The 15,678-nt window shown below is 42.4% G+C and overlaps 1 protein-coding gene across 1 annotated transcript in view; it reads left to right on the plus strand.

Moving 5' to 3' along the window:
* Positions 1-15,678, plus strand: part of PPAT (phosphoribosyl pyrophosphate amidotransferase) — a 44,642-nt gene that overhangs the window by 24,983 nt on the left and 3,981 nt on the right. The window contains exons 2-7 of the mRNA XM_054382911.1: positions 7,728-7,797; positions 10,417-10,623; positions 11,168-11,280; positions 11,375-11,520; positions 12,887-12,959; positions 14,884-15,035. Coding sequence (XP_054238886.1) covers positions 7,728-7,797; positions 10,417-10,623; positions 11,168-11,280; positions 11,375-11,520; positions 12,887-12,959; positions 14,884-15,035 — 761 coding nt within the window. The remainder of the gene's footprint in view (positions 1-7,727; positions 7,798-10,416; positions 10,624-11,167; positions 11,281-11,374; positions 11,521-12,886; positions 12,960-14,883; positions 15,036-15,678) is intronic.

Below are 15,678 nucleotides of genomic sequence, written 5' to 3' on the forward strand. Positions count from 1 at the left end.
TCAAAATTAATTTGGCCTGTCCCTATAAGGGGACACAAGTTATAGGAGGTAAATTATTTTGTTTTGCATATGAAACATGTTTGAAATGTACTTTAGAGTTCCTGTAGACGATGCTGGTGACTTGTATGCTTTTCTGGCTCAGCATTTGGGGTGGATAGCACAATGGAAGTGTGCTTTGAAAGCACACAGTGAAAAGTAAGAGACATTCTAATAAAAGCAGACTTTGCACATGAATTCAGTTAACCACAAATCCATTTATATAACAACAAAAAAATCCAAGAAGAATATTTAGAGTATGAAGACAACGAGAATGTGCTGCAAAGAGTTCTGGAAATCTATGGAATTCATTCATGGCATAGGGAGAGGGGGAAAGTATTGTGAGTAGAGAGCAGATGTATTTGTAGCTAACTCTTCACAGTGTAGCATTCCCACATTTGCTTCAAAAGGAGCTGAAGTTTTTTAAGCAGCACACGTAAGCCAGGTTCTGAATCAGCTCAGTTTTTCACACAGGGCAGACTTTTTAAAGTTGTTCTGTGGTGATTTGCTGTAACAGAAGGTTTGAAATGTTGATTGACTGCACCAGGAGCTGAGTGACTGTCAGCTCCAAGCAAGGCAGGTGACACAGATCAAAGCTGAGTGTTCCCAGGTGCTGTGCTAGTTTATCACCAGAATCAGTAAGGAGGTGCAGTTGGGATGCAACCCAATAGCCCTGACATAGGTGGAACTGCACTGGGAATTATTGCAAAACATTATCCTAAATCCTGACTTTGAGCAAGGCTCAGCATGACTCAGAGATGCAGTGGCCTGATCTCCTACTGCTCCCAGCTGTCAGCCCTGCTTCTCTGGCAGGAGCTGCTGCCGGCTGAGGCCAGGCTGATAGAGGGAAAGCTGTGCTCACCTCCAGCACCAGCCAGGACTGCTGCTTTACCTGCCCAAGAACTGCAAAGCAGAGGGGAAATGCATTCTCTCTTGGAAGGCTGCTGCATGTGCCATGGGTCCTTGGAGCAGCAAGTTTTCATTATTACATTGTAATATTAAAGAGGAAAAATTTCTTATTTTCAGGAAATAAGAACAGCTAACACAGATGCTAGAATGTTTGATGTGGGAGGGAAATAATTTGATGATCAAAAAATTATTCAATAAGAGTCCTGCATGTGTTAAAAAATAAACAAATAAATAGCTGTCAATGACATGCTGCATGTTACACTCCAGGCATGGAAAACTATGTATGAGTGACATCCTCACATCAGCACTTCTGAAGGCTATTTTTCCATGTCCAGTAGCTGTCTGGGGTTTCCACATGTGATAATACTCTCACTGCTGGTGCATTTCTGCACAGACTTGGTAATTTTTCTGCATTTGCTATGGTAAGGTGAAAAGCAAGGAAAGTGGCCAGTGCCTCATTAATATGTAAACAGGGAGAGAAATATAAAAGAGCTTAAGTAACTTGACATGAATTACTAGGTGGGCTTTGCTTTTGCAAATCAAGTGCTTGATTTATTAATACTTGATTTAGCTTGAAGCAATCAAAATGAGTTAAAAAAATGGGAAGGTCATTCACTGGAACTCTAATGAATGATATTTTCATGCTGCACCACAAATCACTACCTGAATCACCTTGGTTGCTTTTTCTTTTTAATTATCCTGGGATAATAGAATCATAGAGTCATAAAATTGTCAGGGTTGGAATGGACCTCAAGGATCATCCAGTTCCAACCCCCCTGCCATGGGCAGGGACACCTCACACTACAGCAGGTAGCTCAGAGCCACATCCAGCCTGGCTCCAAAAACATCCAGGGATGAGGCTTCCACCACCTCCCTGGGCAACCTGTGCCAGTGTCTCACCACTCTCATGGGGAAGAATTTCTTCCTAACATCCAGTCTGAATCTACCCACTTCTATTCTATTTTTTTTCCATTCCCCCCAGTCCTATCACTACCTGACACCCTAAAAAATTCCCCCCCCCAGCTTTCTTGTAGCTCCCTTCAGATACTGGAAGGCCATAATAAGGTCTCCTCAAAGCCTTCTCTTCTCCAGACTGAACAACCCCAATTCTCTCAGCCTGTCCTGATAGCAGAGGAGCATCCTCATGGCCCTTCTCTGGACACATTCCAGCACCTCCAGATCTTTTAAGAGAGGTTCCAGAACTGGATGCAGTACTCCAGGTGGGGGTCTCATCAGAGTGGAGTAGAGGGAGAGAATCACCTCCCTCAACCTGATGGCTACATTTGAAGAGAAGGTGAACATATTGAGTCACATCTTTTTAAATCATTATTCAAGCTACAGCTCTGTGTTTGCTTCTGAAAACATCCGTTTTGGGTGGACAACATGAATATTGCTGGCTTTAACTGCTTTATGTGCTCATGCAAAAAGTGTCGTCTTTCCATAAACAAGCTGGGAATTGGTCTTCTACCAGCTGTGGTGCTACCAAGTTTGTCTGGAGAGACCCCTCACAGACTTGATTGTGATTTTCAGTATTCATTTTTTCAATTACACTTTCACAAGAAAAATGGTTTTACAAGATGTGAAAACAACCTCAGGGAAATGCTACAGAAATATAATCCGGTCTCATACAACTGAGCTCTTTTTTTCCTTCTTTTCCCTTTCTTCCCCTCCACAGCAGTCTGCAGTAGTTGAGATAATCAAAGAGATGCTTTGTACCCTTACAGTAAGGATGGGTATGACAAAGGCTAAGCAGAATGGTAAGAATACAGTCAGAGGGAGCATGCCCTGTCCCTTGGCATGCTTTTTAAACAAAACCAATTAGTATGACTCCTAGGTTCTTGAGGCAAGATGTGCCTAGCAGACAGTATTGGTTTTAGCTTCTTTATAGCATTTCATTTTTGCTACCCAACTCACAGTCCTACATATCTTTGGTTCCTCCAGCTCTGTCAAAATAAGGCTTCTCAGCCTCTTTAAAAAGGGGGGAAGGACCATTTCCCACTCCTCCTGAAACACTGTGGTTGAAAGGGAAGCCCAGGAGGAGACTGGCAAGGACAGAAATGCACTTGAGTCAGTTTGCCTCGTTGAGGAGGACACCAACATTAAGGTGAAGTTCCCTTCCTTCTGCAGGTTGTGGGGCACCACCCAGGTGTGCTGCTGGGCAGAGGCAGCCAGGTGCCTCCCCTGCATGGGCAACTGTGTGCTCTTCTGTGGGAGTAACACCATCATATGTGCTCAGATTTGTGAACATCAGCTGCAGAGCCACAGATGCCTTACAAGTGCCCTTCAAAAGTACAGAGCTGGGCAAACATGGCAACTCTGACTGCAGATGGAAAAGGACTGGGCCTCTAGTATGGTGTTCCTGGCTTGATTTGTATTCCTCAATGAACAAAGTTGATGTTCTCACAACTGTTCTCTCTGCTCCTTCTTGTGGGTGTAGGCATTCTGCATAGCTACAGGACACATTTCTGTCTTGGTGTGTTTGCTTTGTGTGTTGAATTATGGTTGCTGTGACAAACTTTGCATTTAAAATCTTACCATGCATACTGCATCATTATAGTTGTTAGTTTTTTTTTTTTTTTAAGGGAGTAACAGAAATGCCTGTGCATTTAAGAGATACATTTAATTATATCACTTAAAACCAGACTGTCCTAATGCTTCAAAATGAGGTGTGCATCACCTTGGGGTCATTTATTTGTTTGTTTTTTTTTTTAATGTATATTCTACTTAGAGATTCACAACTGAAATTAACCTTTTGTGATTTAAACTTGCTAGAGGTCTAAGGCAGATGAGAATTATGATTAACTCTTGGTGCAAACTACATCAAAATACAGAGGGCAGATCCTCAGATGAAGGATGCTGTCTTAGTTTCATGTAGTCCTCAGAAATGTAACAGCTTCCCTGTTAATCTCAGTTCTGCAAGTTTAAAAATAAAGATCGATTGCAATACACAGAGAGCACATGGTAAAAATATTAAGTTGCCCTTTTAATGTAAAGTGACTTTGACAGATTAAATACTTTCTGCTAGCTATGACAAATTAAGGTCAAGCTTTTTGTTAAGGTAAACAAAAGACATGGGAAAAAAAGGCAATTTCTTTTTCTCAGACCTGTAAAAGACATTGTAGAGGGAGATGTGGAAAGGTACAAGGACAATCTCCCCTCACACTAGTGTTGAGCTTTTTGTTCTGTTAAAAAATATTCACACTCTTCATTAATGTAAATTACCATGTACTTGTGGCAACAAACAGCTAAGTTTTTTATTTCTCCTTTTTTAGCCATCTTATTTTGGTATTTATAACTATTATGGGGGCTTATGCTTCAATGACATTTAGGATGTGACAAGGAGATTTGAGTGATGTCAAATAGCAGATTGACCCTAATGAAATGTTAAGCACAGCTTAAATGGATATGTAGAGAGGGTTGAATAAAACAAGAGATGCAAATACTGTGGTTAAACCCCCTCTGGAATAAAAGCAGTTGCATTCATTTGGCTTGCCTCAAAATAGCCTGATAAACATGATGGGTTTATTTTCCTTACCGCATTACAAGTTTTAATGAGCTGTTATTAAGCAACAATCTGTTTTTCAAACATTTCAGTTGAAACACAAAACAATTTACATTTAGCCATCATACTTTCCCACTTGCAGAGAAACAAGGATAAAAATCCTAAACTTCACTTCTATCCCAAATAACGATTATTTCTTAATTTTTTTCTAAATGACTGTTCCAACCTTTTTATCTTTCACTAAATTCACATCCAAAAACAAAGCTCTACAAAAACCTTGTTTCGAAGCACTGCAAACGAACGTCAAAGAGAAAGAAAACACCGATTCTTAATGCCCTGCATCCCGAGTCAGAGCCAGGAGCCTTGGCAGAAGCCAGTGCTCCCCGACACTGCAGTGCTAGCAGCCTACATTTTGCCGGAATCGTGCTGTATTTACAGGCTTCGACACTGGTGGGTGCTAACATTTTCATTCCCCTGCGCGCCGAGCGCATTAAGTCACTTCTAACAGTGCTGCTGGGGCTGCGCAACCTCCGCTTCAGCGCCAGCAAACTCGCGCTTCCCTTTCCTTCCCTTTCAGTTTTTATGCAGAGAGAGAAAAAAAGAAAAACAAAACCAAACCCAAAACAATAAGCAAAACCAGGTTTTTTTGTTGTTTGTTTTTTTTTTTTTTACCTTGCGTGGTGTCTGTGGTGGGGCTTGTGTTGAGCTGTGGCTCGGTCGCAGAACACCTGCCGGTTTCTTCTGCTGCTAACTGTGTGACTGGTTCGTATCGCAATATGGCATCCAGGTCATGGAAAAACTTCATGGTTTTAGTGGCATCCCCAGAGTTGTGGGCATATTTAACCGTTCTGTATTCGTACTTCAGGTTTTTATACTTTGCACGGCACTGTTTCCAGTCCCTGCAAACCCCTAGCTCCTGCAACCTTTTAGCAATGTAGATAAAGATTCCTTTATTCCTCAAGGTGCCGTGGAGTTGCTTTCTGATGTTTTTTTCTGACCAGACGCTTAACAAGGCTTTAACCTCCTCCTCAGTCCAATGCTTCCCTGCTCCACTCTCCATGTTGAAAGTGACCTGGAAATGATTCACTATTTCTAGCCAAGATTTTGTTTCCTAGGAAACCAGACGGCTGGTTGTCAGTAAGCTCCGCCGAGATGAAAGGATCTAGTTTTACTGGCTCAAGCTGCCTGAGGGGAGTAACTTGAGAAGCTGCCAAATAAGCAGGCTGGGTGCTGGAGGCCGCCGAGCGAAGCGGCTGGGGCGGGAGGCGGGCGCGGCGGGGAGCCGAGGCGTCTGCAGCCCTGCGCCCCCGGCCTGGGCCGCCCTTAACCCTTTTGGGGAAGGAGCTTCGCGACGAGCTCGGTGGTGTGCTGAGAGAGAAGAAATGAGAGTCGCACCTTCTTGTGCCTTTGAAATAGAAAATAAACACGAAAAAAACGCCCACTCAAACCCTCTTTGCTCGGCAGGCATGGCAGCCGCTGCTGACCCCCGCGGGCAGCCTTTGTAGGCACTTGTCCTGTGTGGAATTTGTTTGCCAGCTGATGGTCGTGTACACATCTCAAACTTTTAATATGGATTGGTTATTAGTGGTGGTTTAATAAGAAGCTTGAGTACTTAAAAATCGGACTGAACTGGTCAAATGCTAGCTGTGACATTGAGCTTCAGGACACACTTCCTGAGTGCTCCATGAAAGCTGGGATCCAGCAGGGCCCTTTCCCTCAAGAGTGTTTGCTTCCCTCTCTCATTGTTGATTTTGTTCATGTTTAAAGGGGCAGTGCCAGGATTTGAATTACAACATTAACATTGGAATTAAAAGTTGTTGTATGCAGTGTATCAACCTTGAAGTTTTTCTACCAGTCCTTGCATTCATAGTTGGGACATCTTCCTGAGTTAAATGTGTTTAAGAATGTCCTCATCTCTGACATCTGTGTCAGTAACAGAGTACATGCCTTCAGGTATGTGTGAAGTTTGTTTTGTTTCGCTTTTTGTAAGCCAATGTGCTTTAAAATACTGCTTTGCCTACAGCTGAGGCTAGTGACCAAGAAAGGGGATTTCAGAAAACTTGCATGGCGATGGTCAGTTGTAGGTTAGCATCCATTCCGTAGGCTTTGTGGGCTCAGTTTTATTGTTGCTTATACTAAATGATTCCAGTGATTTCAGCTGAGTTAAACCAGACCAGTGCACCTTTTCTGATAGTCTAAAAAAATTCAGTGTGTTTCATTTTTTAAGCAAAATAGCTTTGCTTTTCAGTCATTGTTGTACAAGAGAGTGGACAGGAGCTTGTCAGTCCCCCAAAGCCCCTGCAAGTGTTACAGGGGTGGTGGGTACGTGACAGCAGTTTTGTTAGTGACAACCCTCTGCCTTATTCCAGGAAGCCTTTCGAAGGAAAATGGAGCATCCTGCACTTTGCCAACATGAAATTCTGGCCTGCAGAACATAACCGTGTCAATGGTTAAGAGCTGAATTATAAACCTGTGCGGTGTTCTGCTTGCCTCTGGCAGGGCAGCATCAGGGAGCCAGTCTGTGCTACCTGCCCGTGAGCTGCCCAGGGACCAAGTGGGGAGAGCAGGGCTGTGGAGAACAGGGATCAGGTTAGGGAAAACTGCAATTTCAGCTGATACAGCTCCTCAGCTGCCAGCTTGAGGGCTGATCTGCTCCAAGAGAGAAGAATTTCAGTTTGCAGTGACTGCTATACATTGGACTCATTTTGCTTGAGTTCAGAAGCTGTGATGCTCTATGTTGTTTTTTCTGGTCAAATACTTATCAGATGGTCCATATACCTTTTGTAGCTGTAAACGCTAGCTTGACTGCTTAAGTGCCAGGATACAAGAGCTTCTGCACTGGTGATCAGTGGAGGAGACGATGCATTCCATTAGGGAAACCCATCAGTTTCTTAAAACCCCTCCTCAAACCAAAGCAGAAATAGAGTAATGCTATACAGCCTGCTATAGAGCCTGGACTATCACTCTAGAGTGGTTTTTCAGATGAAGCACCTGCTGTTATTTTATGCCCATACTGAAGTAGAACTGCAGTGGGAGCCTGAACCAGTCCTTATTAGTGGAGAGATCCCCACTGAATTCAGTGGCTTAGGCACAAACTTTTTGCAGGTGGTTTGAAAGAAAGCATAGCGTGGGCAAGAAAACCAGTTTTGATTACAAGCTTATAAAATAAACAAATAAGCTTATATTAAAATTTCATGTTGTAAACAACAGCTGAAACCCCATCAACCCATGGTATATTAAGGCATCTCAGTTGTTGATGTTAATTTTATTTTGTCCACAGGGGCCAGGAGAGTGCTGGAATCGTGACGAGTGATGGAGAGTCATCATCCCAGTCATTCAAAGTGCACAAGGTAAAATGAAAAGTAATGCTTAGAAGATGCCTAACTGACATGCATGAAAGTTTGTTTCAGCTAGGAAACAAAATAACTACAAGGAAAACAACATGCTTTGATGGACTGTTTTGGTTTTGTCAGTGTGATTGTATCTTTTTCTGTAACTTGTGCAATTTCTGTGTTCAGCACGTGTAAAACACAAGAGGTACTCGGATAAGGCTGTTGATGGCACAAAAACTACTTAGTAAAGTCAGCCTGCACCGAGGGTGTTAACTGTGGAGCACCAATGCAACTTGAGATCAAGAGAAAAGAAATACAGGCTATGCACAAGCAAATGGATGACTAATCATTGCCTTAGTGAGACTCAAGGAAGTGGCAGCTACTTTACCCATAGGTAAAAACAAACAGAATAAAAGATTGAATGGAGGCCTGAGAAGGTCACACAGTCTTTTGTGAGCTGAGAGAATCCATGGGGAGGTTAAAAGACATAAAATGGCCATAGCTTCAAGAGCATTATGCCAGGAGAATACCTGCATGTTCTGAGGATATTTCTGCTCATTCTGTATTGAAGAATGATCAGGCAAAAAATAATCATCAGCCTATTCTGACCTGGAAGAGTGGAAAAATAAGAGCAGGAAGGAAGGAAATAAGGAAGAGCAGGAAGGAAGGAAATAAGGAAGAGCAGGAAATAAAACTACATCAGCAAAATAAGAGTGAGCCAATACTTGACGTGTGTTCTCTGACCACAAGTAGTTTGTCTCTGAGAAGATTAATGAGGTGGTTACACGAGCCCAAGAATAAGAAGTGCTGTGCTGCAGCAGCATGTGCACCTATGCATGACTGCTCATTGCCTCACGCAAAATCTTGTCTCATCAAACAGTGTGTTTGTTGCCTCTTCAGGCATTTTCCCTTTACTCTGTTACTTACAGCTTGATTCACCACACTTCTAAACACAGCTGCACTCAGCTTCACCACCATGTTAGCTGTTCTTCATTCCTGTGCCTGCTTGGGTTCCAGCTTCCTTAAGGTTTACAGGAACTGCAGCTTCCTTTAAAGTGGGCTGCTGTACATATCTCATAGTGAAAAGAGCTGCTCAGAGTGAACTTCTAACAGGTGATGCCATAATTTGTAGTGTTTGCATGTTACTGAGCTGCAAAGCTCAGCTGTCATGCTAAGAATTTAATTGTCTCTCTCTCATCCTATCAGCTTTGGTATTTTAAGAGTTGCAGAGCCTGTGATGGTTTTTTTATCATTGAAATACGTTTCTCAGCTACAGCACTCTTAAAATCTGTAATAACCAAAGGGTAATTAAGAGCCTGTGGAGTACAACTGATATAAATTGTTTAATTCTGGAAGTGTTTCTAATGTAATAAATGTTTGGTGTAATCATATTTAGGACTCTGGCTTGCCAAGTAGTCCATAAAAATGCTATTGTATCCATTTGTCCTCCAATCTCTGGCTGACTCTTCTTCATAGCAGAGACAAGAAAAGATGGAGGTGCCTGCTTCTCACTGCATTGATTTACTACCCTGTGCTTCTGTGCAAGTCACCTTGGCCAACAATTTAAGGCAAAACTTATGTTAGACTACAAACTGGAACACCTCAGGCAAGGGTATATGTTCTTTCTGAATTTTGCCAGCCTTTGACCACAGATTTACAGCCGCTGACAAAATCTATTAATCCTTTGTTTTGAACTGTCCCAGATAGGCTCATCCTGATTTGTGTCAAGAGCTTTTCAGCTATATTTGTATAAAAAAACATTATTGTTGTTGATCTGTTAGCTCAGGAGGTGGGAAAAAATTAAATCTCTTGTATAGACATAGACATTCCAGTAGGAGAGAGACTTTGAATGTTTCACACTTGGGTATGTAGAAAAATACATTAAAGCAGCTGTTCATCAGCCCATTACCATGTACTGGCACGTGTCAGGCCTTGTATATTACAGACAGAAGATTTTCTTCACTGGTAGCTTTTCATACTTTGTCATCCCACACCAGCAGAATCTAAACTAGAGGAATATTTCAGACTGCAGTTGCAAGATGCTGTGCTGGTATGCCCAACTCTGGGTTACAGCAGCACTGCTGGTTTAAACTGGTACACTGCTTAGCACAGCGACAGCCATTAACACTGGGACTGTGAGCTGCCTGATCTCCTGTTAGGGCCTAACTAAAATAAGAGGTGTGGTTGCATTTCTGATATGCACTCTAGACCCCCTTTATGCCATCTGTGAGACAAGAGGTGGTAACTGATCTGGCATAAAGGTTGCTAACAAGTAAGGCAAGCTTAGACCAGTTGGACAGTCTGAGGCAGTAACTTTTTAACGTGCTGGTGAGTATCCTGAAAACACACGTGCAGCCTCAGCCTCCTGGTGTTCTGGCTCTGTAGCAGTCACAGCAGAAAATACCCTAAAGCTGAGCTTTTTTCAGGCTCTTGGTTGAGCTCTCAGAACGGTTCAGCCAGTTCTCTTGGTTGAGCTCTGAAAACAGTTCAGCCAATTTCCATCTCTCCTGTCCCATCCCTCTCTCTTGTCCTACGTATAGCACAGGTTTTGAAACATTCACAGCTTCAGACCTGCTCCCATGTATCTTTGAAGGTCTAGAGGAGTGTTACGGAATGTTTTTTCTTTTCCCCCCACAGGGAATGGGTCTCATAAACCATGTCTTCAACGCAGACAGCCTGAAGAAGCTGTACGTGTCAAACCTCGGTATCGGGCACACCAGGTACTCCACCTCGGGCATTTCGGAGCTGCAGAACTGCCAACCTTTCGTGGTGGAGACTCTGCACGGGAAGATTGCTGTGGCACACAACGGGGAGCTAACAAACGCTGTGCGGCTCAGGAGGAAGGTTGGTGCTTCCTCTGGGAGCCTCTGGCTTCCTTTCCTTCTGAGTATAAGGCAGCAGTGAGAAGGGACATCCTTCATTAGATCAGGTTGCCCAGGTCCATGTGAAGCCTTACCTTGGATGGGGCCTCAACTACCTCCCTGGGAAACCTGTTGCAGTGCTCCACCACCTTCATGGTACAGAACATGTTCCTAACATCCAATGTAAATCTGCTCTCATTTCAAACCATTGCCCCTTATCCTGTCACTGCAGGCCTTTACAAACAGTCTGTCTGTAGCTTTCTTGTAGCCTCCTACAGGTCCTGGCAGGCTGCTATTAGGTCTCCCTGGAGCCTTCTCCAGGCTGAACACCCCCAGCTCCCTCAGTCTGTCCTCGTAGCAGAGGTACTCCAGACCCCTAAACATTTTCATAGCCCTCTCTGGACCTGCTCCATCAGGTCCATATCCTTCCAGCGTTGAGGGCTCCAGAGCTGATGTTGTTAGTTTAAAATCTGTGGAGGGTTTTTTTTTTCTAATGTTGGTAACTCTTTTGTTTTATGTGTCAAAAGCTTATGAAGCATGGTGTAGGGCTGTCCACCAGCTCTGACAGTGAACTCATCACCCAGCTGCTGGCTTTCACACCTCCTCTGGAAAACGACGATACAGCCGACTGGGTAGCAAGGTGAGGAGGATGGCTTTCAGGATCAGTCTCCTCTCAGCATGACCTGCAGCTGGTGGTGTGACATATCAGTATGTTCACCTATGTCTCGTTTCAGAATAAAAAACTTAATGAATGAAACTCCAACTTCGTATTCACTGCTAATTATGCATAAAGACATCATCTATGCTGTACGTGATCCGTACGGGAATCGCCCGCTCTGCATTGGCCGCCTTATTCCAGTAGGGGACATGAATGGAAAAGGTAAACCATAGATATTATATATTTTTTCTCTATATATATCCATATGCATTCACATATACATGTGTATATATATAGTTTGGGCCTGAAATCTCTGATAAAAGTAATTAAAGCTACACTTACTGAGGTGTAAGTAGGGATACGTGACGCAGAACTAACTTCTGAAAAGTCAAAACAAAAAAGTCAGTAATTAAAAATAGTTTGTAGGGATCACAGGATCACAGGGGCTGGAAGGGACCTCCAAAGATCAGCTAGTCCAACCCCGCTGCCAGAAGAGGACCATAGAATCTGCACAGGAACATATCCAGATGGTTCCTGAAAACATCTAGGAGTCTGCAAACATCTTTTCTTTTCCCAGCAAAAGGGAATCTTAGGCACTTGATGGCAATGTCAGAATGGGGAAGCCCAACTTTTATACAATATTTGTGAAAATTTACTGAACATCTCAGCACCTAAACAGGAAAGCAGGGAGGAACAGTCACACAAGGGTTGAGGTTGTAAGAGACTTCTGGAGGTCATTTGGTCCAAATAGCCTGTTCATGCAGGGCCACCTAAAGCCAGCTGCTCAGGACTATGTCCAGTGCAGAAACAAGTCTGTTTTCTTCCTGTCTCCCATAGAAAGGTGCAGGATTATTGTCAGTGTATTTCTATATTCCAAGCACTCCCAATCACATGTATAGTAATGGAACATTATATAGTTCATTTATGGGGAAAGATTCCTTGTGTTCCTCTTTACCTGGCAAATCAACATTTTCCATGAAATGAAAGGAAAACCTGTTAATTTGTATAAAAATAAAAATGATTCAAAAGCAAAGAAGTAAACGCTACCATATCTTCACAAAACCTGGTAATTTCAGCCACAAGACTTTTTAAAAGCACGCAGCCATTCCCATCCTGTGTCACACAATTTGATCTTTCCTGTGCCATCTCTGAGATCTCTCCTCATTGGAGTTCAGTCCAGTATTCTCTATAATCAAAAGGATCTGTCTAACACATTTAGCATAGGAAAAGCCAGGAGCTTCTTGTGTGAACAGAAGTAATTCTGTATAGCTAAAGTCACAGGGAGAATTAGTAAAGTTTGCAATAGTGCAGAGATAGCAAAGGCAGTTCTCTAAATTCTCTCTTCATGAACTGTGATTGTGATGCTGTTACTTCCACTTTTGCTTGTTCATGTTGTTATTTTTTATTATATTTTTTTTAATACTACAGAAACTTTGGCATGCTGTACCTTGTAGTTAGACATTACAGCAGTCTGGCTGTGCTCTTGGCAACCTAAACCACAGCAAGCCAGATCCTGCAGTAGAAACACAATTGTGGGGGGTAATGGTACAAGAATTGTGGACTCTAACTGCAAAGTCTTTCATTTCAGGAAAAGATAACAGTGAGACAGAAGGATGGGTAGTCTCTTCTGAATCCTGTAGCTTTTTGTCTATTGGTGCAGAGTAAGTGCCCTGATTCTCACTTTATCTGAAAGCTCTCCTCAGGCAGTGATTAAACATGAAACCTCAAATTTCCAAATATCATCATCTATAAAAATGTGAAGGCCATCAAGGATGAAGTGGTTGGGCTGTTTGGAGGGGCTTGTTCTGCCAGTCCTGAGTTTTGCCAATTTATTGTCTTGATAAATGTACAAGGATTGGTGTTCAGAAAGTGACAGTAGAGACAACTTTACTATTGCAAAGTAAATGCCTCTTACTTGCTGCATTAAACCTGGTTACTCATATAATTAATTCTAGCCTTGTTTGCAGCAGAATCATTGTATTACAAAATAATTCTTCAACTACATAAAGGTTATATTGGTAGCTCACAGGCTGCACTAACCTGAGCTGTAGCATAGGCTGTGTGACAAGCCAGTCTCCTTGTTAGAGAGAAATGATGGGCACCTAAACTATTTCCATGCATGCAACACCCATCAGAACCAAAACATGAAATGACACTCACATTACCTCTCTGAAAAGTCTGATATTTTCCCTTGACAAAAAGAGAAGGCTAAGAGGCTCTTTGTGAGATTGCAATTGGTCTTTAGAAGTTTGGAGTGGAAGGCAATTGTGAACTGGACTATAATTAAAAGTAAGAAAGATTGTGAGGAAGCAGATTTACTTTCCTAACCAGACATTTAAAAAATGTGATTTTGAAGAGTAGGCCAATAAGTCAAGTCCTCTTAATCGTCATAGAATCCTAGAATGGCTCAAGTTGGAAGGGACCTCAGAGCTCATCTCCTCCAACCTCCCCACCATGCCCAGGGACACCTCTCAACTACACTCAGCTGCTCAAGGTCTCAGCCAGCCTGGCCTTCAGCACCCCCAGGCAGGAGGCAGCCACAGCCTCCCTGGGCATAATAAAAAACCTGTGAAATACTGTATTAACAACACAACTCCTGAATAAAAATAAATGTAAAACCAGGAAGCAAGGTGACTGTACTTCCTGAAGTATTTTATTCCATTCTGCAGTATTTTATTTCAGGTGTGCTATTTTCTGGTCTTTTGCTACTTTGCCTCCATAGGAAACTAGTCCCTGCTGCTAAGAGGAGCTTGAGACAATTTATTCAGAAAAACTGTTTTCTGAAACCTATTCAAAATCTCAGTTAAGCTTAGCATGTAGGAACTATCAGCTGAAGCCTGTGGGTTTTTAAAAAAGGCAATTTTATCTAAACTTCTGCTCTAGCCAGTGCTGCTGCCTGCTAATGCTAGTCCCTGACCAGCAAATAGTCACAGATTTGCTCACCTTTGGTTCATATGTCCAGGATATTCCAATAGTTGGGAATACGTTTAGATGAAAATTGTTAGAAGAGCTACCTGAGGGCTTGCTAAAGGATCTAGAACAATGTTTAATGAAGGGAAACATAGTAACCTAATAAACCTAATATCATTCCTTTATATTCCTCTATATATTCCTATAATATTTCTTCAGATATGAGAACTGGAATGTACATTTCCTGTCAGCTTGATGTCATCTGGAAGTGGCTGCCTGTCACCACTAGGCAGATATTTCCCTAGATACTGGCTTGTGGGGCAGGATTTTTTTGGGTACCATCTTTGCTCTTCATTATGTGTTTTGAATTGCATTATAATGCTTATTAGCTTTCATAGTCCTCTAGTATTGATCCAGGACTTAAGTCATTAAAATATATTTAATCTCAATTAAGCCTGCACTAGACCCTCTGGTACCAAGTGTTAATTTAGTGCTTTTGGGTACTAATTCACACTGGTTTAGTAAGGGTCACTTATCTTGAAGCACTTCAGGTCAAATCCTCAGAAAGAAGCAAGTTCAAAAGAATTTTTCCTGTCAGTTGAATCTTGTTTAATATTTCAAAACTTACCATCCATGTTCAGGGCATTTCTAAACACAACCTGTTTGTCTTTCAAGGTACTATCGTGAGGTCCTTCCTGGAGAGATTGTGAAAATATCCAGATACGATGTCCAGACACTGGATGTTGTACCAAGACCTGAAGGAGATCCATCAGCATTCTGCATCTTTGAATATGTTTATTTTGCAAGACCAGACAGTATTTTTGAAGGTAAGAAGATGTAATGTGCAAATCTCCTCCCTAAATAGTGTGAGATGTTATCCTGGAGACCAATGACTCTGCAGAGGATCTGGGATCATAGCAGGGTACCACTGAATGTGAGCTTGCAGCTGCGATGGAATGGGTTGGCACAGTTCTTGAGGAGATTAAACTCACCAGGAGGAGCATGTTGTTCCTGGCTGTGCATGTGGCCGCAATCAGGCTCCCTGCACAGTCCTAGTAGTCCTGTGGAAGGGATGGAAAGACATGATTAAGGGAGAGGAACTATCCCCCAAGTGAGAGATTTAAGAAAGGAACTTTGCTGATTCTTGGAAAACTTCTTTAAAAATCAAACTTTTGAAACATTTTCTTGGTGTTTTCCTTGCAAGAAATGTCTTTCAGAAAGCTGATTTTACTATAACTTGTAAATCTATGCATTATCTAACTTCTTGAGGCTGTAAGTCAAATGCTTTTATTATGTCAGTAGAAGCCTTCAAAAATTGTCTCTGACAGGATATTAGCCAGGACTTTAATACCTAACAAGCAAGCTCTTCTTTGCTTTCCACACCCATGACATCTGTTGATCCTGTACAGCTCCCCACCTTTGTAAAGACAGCTTCCCCCCACATGCCTTTTTTTCCCCAATCCTCCTACC

This window comes from Indicator indicator, chromosome 8 (assembly GCF_027791375.1).
Source record: "Indicator indicator isolate 239-I01 chromosome 8, UM_Iind_1.1, whole genome shotgun sequence".
Classification (NCBI taxonomy): Eukaryota; Metazoa; Chordata; class Aves; order Piciformes; family Indicatoridae; genus Indicator; species Indicator indicator.